General features: G+C 39.7%; 1 protein-coding gene across 1 annotated transcript in view; it reads left to right on the forward strand.

Annotated features, from left to right (window-relative positions):
• LOC103523585 (nuclear transcription factor Y subunit gamma-like) overlaps window positions 1-3,255 on the forward strand; it is a gene marked incomplete at its 3' end in the record, with an annotated part of 11,197 nt that extends 7,942 nt beyond the window's left edge. Inside the window, 5 exon segments of the mRNA XM_026833043.1 lie at window positions 779-798; window positions 1,874-2,200; window positions 2,651-2,846; window positions 3,118-3,228; window positions 3,231-3,255. Coding sequence (XP_026688844.1) covers window positions 779-798; window positions 1,874-2,200; window positions 2,651-2,846; window positions 3,118-3,228; window positions 3,231-3,255 — 679 coding nt within the window.
• Between the last annotated feature and the right edge of the window lie 425 nt (window positions 3,256-3,680).

Raw genomic sequence — 3,680 nt, forward strand, 5'->3', positions numbered from 1 at the left:
GAAGACTTTTAAAGGTTTGTATTATAACATAAATACTTCTGGTACCGAGACTGAGAAATGGACAGCTTATGACGCCTAAAGGAGACACTGAGCCCCCGGTCTTACACAAGTCTCGAAGGACACGGAGTAAATGCAACGGACGGTAACGGTCGTACCAACCTGTCACGGGAATAACAGTTAAAGACTACCCAATAGGTGTAGAAGAAGTCGGAGGGACATTTTTCTTTTCTATTTATATAGATTTATGAAAATAACTCTGTGTTTTCAAACTAAATTCCAAGGGATAAATAACAAACTTTTTTTTTTTTTTTTTTTTTTTTTTTTTTAGTTCAGTTTACGTTCATCCTTACGAATTTAAGTAACGGATGTCTTGTTTGAGAAGATTCCCTTCTATGAACGAAATCCTCACAAGATTTTCTTTAGAAAAACCCGAAGACTCTATCAAGTGTATAACTTTAAGGGGAACACTATCTATGGATGGATCGGAACCTAGAAAAAAAAAAGGAAGAAAAATATGATCCATGAGACATGTTTGATGAAGAGAAGTGTTTTTCGAAGTTGAATGACTAAGTCATCTTTGTGTCTGTAAAGGTCAGCCAGAAAAAGATTACTCAAAAAACTTCATCCATCCATATTTCCCATTGAGACTGCTATTATTGGCCGTGGGTCATTTTAATAGGGTGGTTGAAACATCATTTGTGGTCTGAAAGTTTCAGAGACATCAACGTTTCGCGCGAAAAGGCCCAATACAGAACCTCCTTCTTGTAAAACCCTACAGGTCTCCGTATTAGACTTCAGGTCCGTGTAATTTCGATTAGAAACCGTGTTAATCAAAATCAGTGTTTGGATTTAGAATAGTATTATTTTTTCTCAGGTTAGGTTATAAGTTATTTATGGTTTAGATACGGTTAACAATAAAAATAACCAGCAGGCAGGCTCAACTTTTGCGGTTTGCGATGGTACAGCGGGAAGCTCAACTGTTTTTTTCGGCCGGTAAAACTTAAAAGTCAAGAAGGAAGTGTTTAAACGGTTGGGTTTCTTTTTCAATGATGCTTTGTTTAAACCTTTTGTGGGAAAAATGGAGACTGTTGAGAAAAAGGGGGGAAATTAGAACAAATAAATAAACAGAGATTTTTGTGGTTTTTAGTTTTAGGTTCTCTATCGTTCTTTAATTAACGAAAGGCAACTAGTGAGAAGCAATGGACACGGGTGAAAAAGAGCACGTTAATAGGGTGATCCAAGTGACGGAGGTAACCTGTGGGAACGAACGCGGGAAACCCTTTGCGTCCAGTAACTGGATACTAGAAAGACTGGGGGCCCCTTTGATCCATGGACTTTTAGAAAGAACGCAACTCGAAAGTCCCGAAAATAGGCTTAGTTTGTATTTTGATTCTAAGGGTTACTTTTTTTTTTTTTTTTTTTTTTTAGAAACACTTATGAAAAGAATAGGATATAGTGTGGCTGGAAAAGGGAATTTTCGACGGCAAGACTCTTGGCTTGAAGAAAATCTATCCCCAAAAAAAAAAATCAATAGGGGAAAATGAAAAACAAATCCCTTTTTTTTTTTTTTTTTAAACAAAAAAAAGTGATCTGTTTTTCATTTTCCCCTATTGATTTTAATTTGTTTTACCAAGTGTTGTGTATACCCTGGAAAGTTCTAACTTTTTAATATTGAAAAAAAAGCTCCTTCTTGTGTTTAACCTAACCCTATAATAACAGGTCACTGCTCATTTCTGAAAGCTTTGTAGTTGAAAAAAAAGCAAACAACTAACCTTTGTTAAAATTATGTCAGCCAAAGTACCCGTGCTTTTCTCTAAAATAATTCATTATATTCCATTCTTTCCTATTATAATTTTATCTGTTTAATTTTCAGTTGGATTTGAAAACTCAAGCACTCCCCTTGGCTCGCATCAAGAAAATCATGAAGCTAGATGATGGAGTCAAAATGATCTCAGCCGAAGCTCCCATGCTTTTCTCCAAAGCTGCTGAACTTTTCATTCACGAGCTCACAATCCGAGCATGGATTCACACTGAGGACAACAAAAGGCGCACACTTCAGCGGAATGACATAGCAATGGCAATAACGAAATATGATATGTTTGATTTTCTCATTGATATTGTGCCAAGGGAAGAGGTCAAGACAGCCACTGGACCACATAGGAGGGATGATGCGACAAAAACTGCTCTCAATCCTGACCAGGTATGGTATTTTAAAACCCCCCTTGGATCCTAACATCACTGAACCTTAACTTCAGTGATCCATTTGGAACTTAGTGGTTTCAACATGCTATCACCACTGACTCATGGTGATATATCACTGTCTCGGTGGCATAGTGGTCAAGACACTTGCCTGGTAAATAGGAGGGTGTGGGTTTGATTCCAGCTGAGGTATGGAATTTTACCCTCATTTATTTGAGAATTTAACCACATAATAATAGAGCACTAAGGGTTAGGTAGTAGGGAACGCCAGAATTAACCTTGCCTAGTGGTTACCTTCCACTCAAGAGTCATATTATTATTTGCCTCTATTATTCCAGGTTCAGTATTACTTTCAACTACATAAAACTCTGTTTAGACTGTGGGAGTAAAGGGATTTTTAAGATTCTTGCAGTATAAATAAACAGCTGTATTCTATTCTATTTTATTTCAGGTACAATACTACTTCCAACTGGCCCAGCAACATCAAGCGGCTCTCCAGCAGAACAACCAAGGCGCCACGACCACTAGCGCTACCCCCACCCTGGTGGTGAACGGAGGAAACTCGGGAGCACAACAAATACAAACAGTGACTGTACAATGTCCCACGGGCACAGACCAGACTCCTCAGATTATACAAATACCCACGAGTAAGTAAAAGCTCCCATGGCATAGTGGTCATTGCACTCGCCTTGCACGCGGGAGATCCGGGTTCGATTCCCGACGGGGTTAAATATTTGTATCATGCAAATAATTGATTTCGTGACTGGCTGTTGCGGGGCCCACTCAGCCTCGTGAGGAAAATGTAATATAAATACGCATAACGACCAGTGCCAGCATGGTTAGGTAAATATTGGGTGCCGAATGATGTGATGCTGTGCTACCAATAGATATCTTGATAATTCTTTGTTTTCTGTTCAGATACCAATGCTGCTACCACTCAGAACAACGTACAAGCTAACGCAACACAAGGAATTCAGCTAGTTCAGCAAATCATATCTCCCACCGGCGAAATCCAGCAAATTCCGGTAAGTATCCCCAGCAAATATACGAGACCTTGTTTAGACTGCTGGGGTAAAGGGACTTTTCAGTCCTATTCGGGCAGGATAAACAAGGTATATTCTATTCTATACTATTCTAAGTACCCTCCTCACATTAACCTCACTCTGGGGCTGGAAAAAGACGGCATTGCTCAGATGGTCACCTGTTCAGATACTAACCACGCGCAACGTTGCTTACTTCTGTGAACCATTTGGAACTGGTGTATTTAACGTGCTATCGCCACTGGCGCAGCATTCATGCTCAAATAAAAGTCCTTTCCAAGTTCTTTTTTTCTGAGATTTGATAGAGGGAACTGTAATTGCAAAGGTCCTATCGTCCCGAAAGCAAAGAGAGGTAAGATAGGATAGAAAGCCAGCCGATCCGAAAACCCTGTTAAGGAAGTTCGCCACGTCGCGGCGGGAATCGACCCCCGACCTAGCGCT

The sequence above is a fragment of the Diaphorina citri genome, unplaced genomic scaffold (assembly GCF_000475195.1).
Source record: "Diaphorina citri unplaced genomic scaffold, Diaci psyllid genome assembly version 1.1 scaffold27620, whole genome shotgun sequence".
Lineage (NCBI taxonomy): Eukaryota > Metazoa > Arthropoda > Insecta > Hemiptera > Psyllidae > Diaphorina > Diaphorina citri.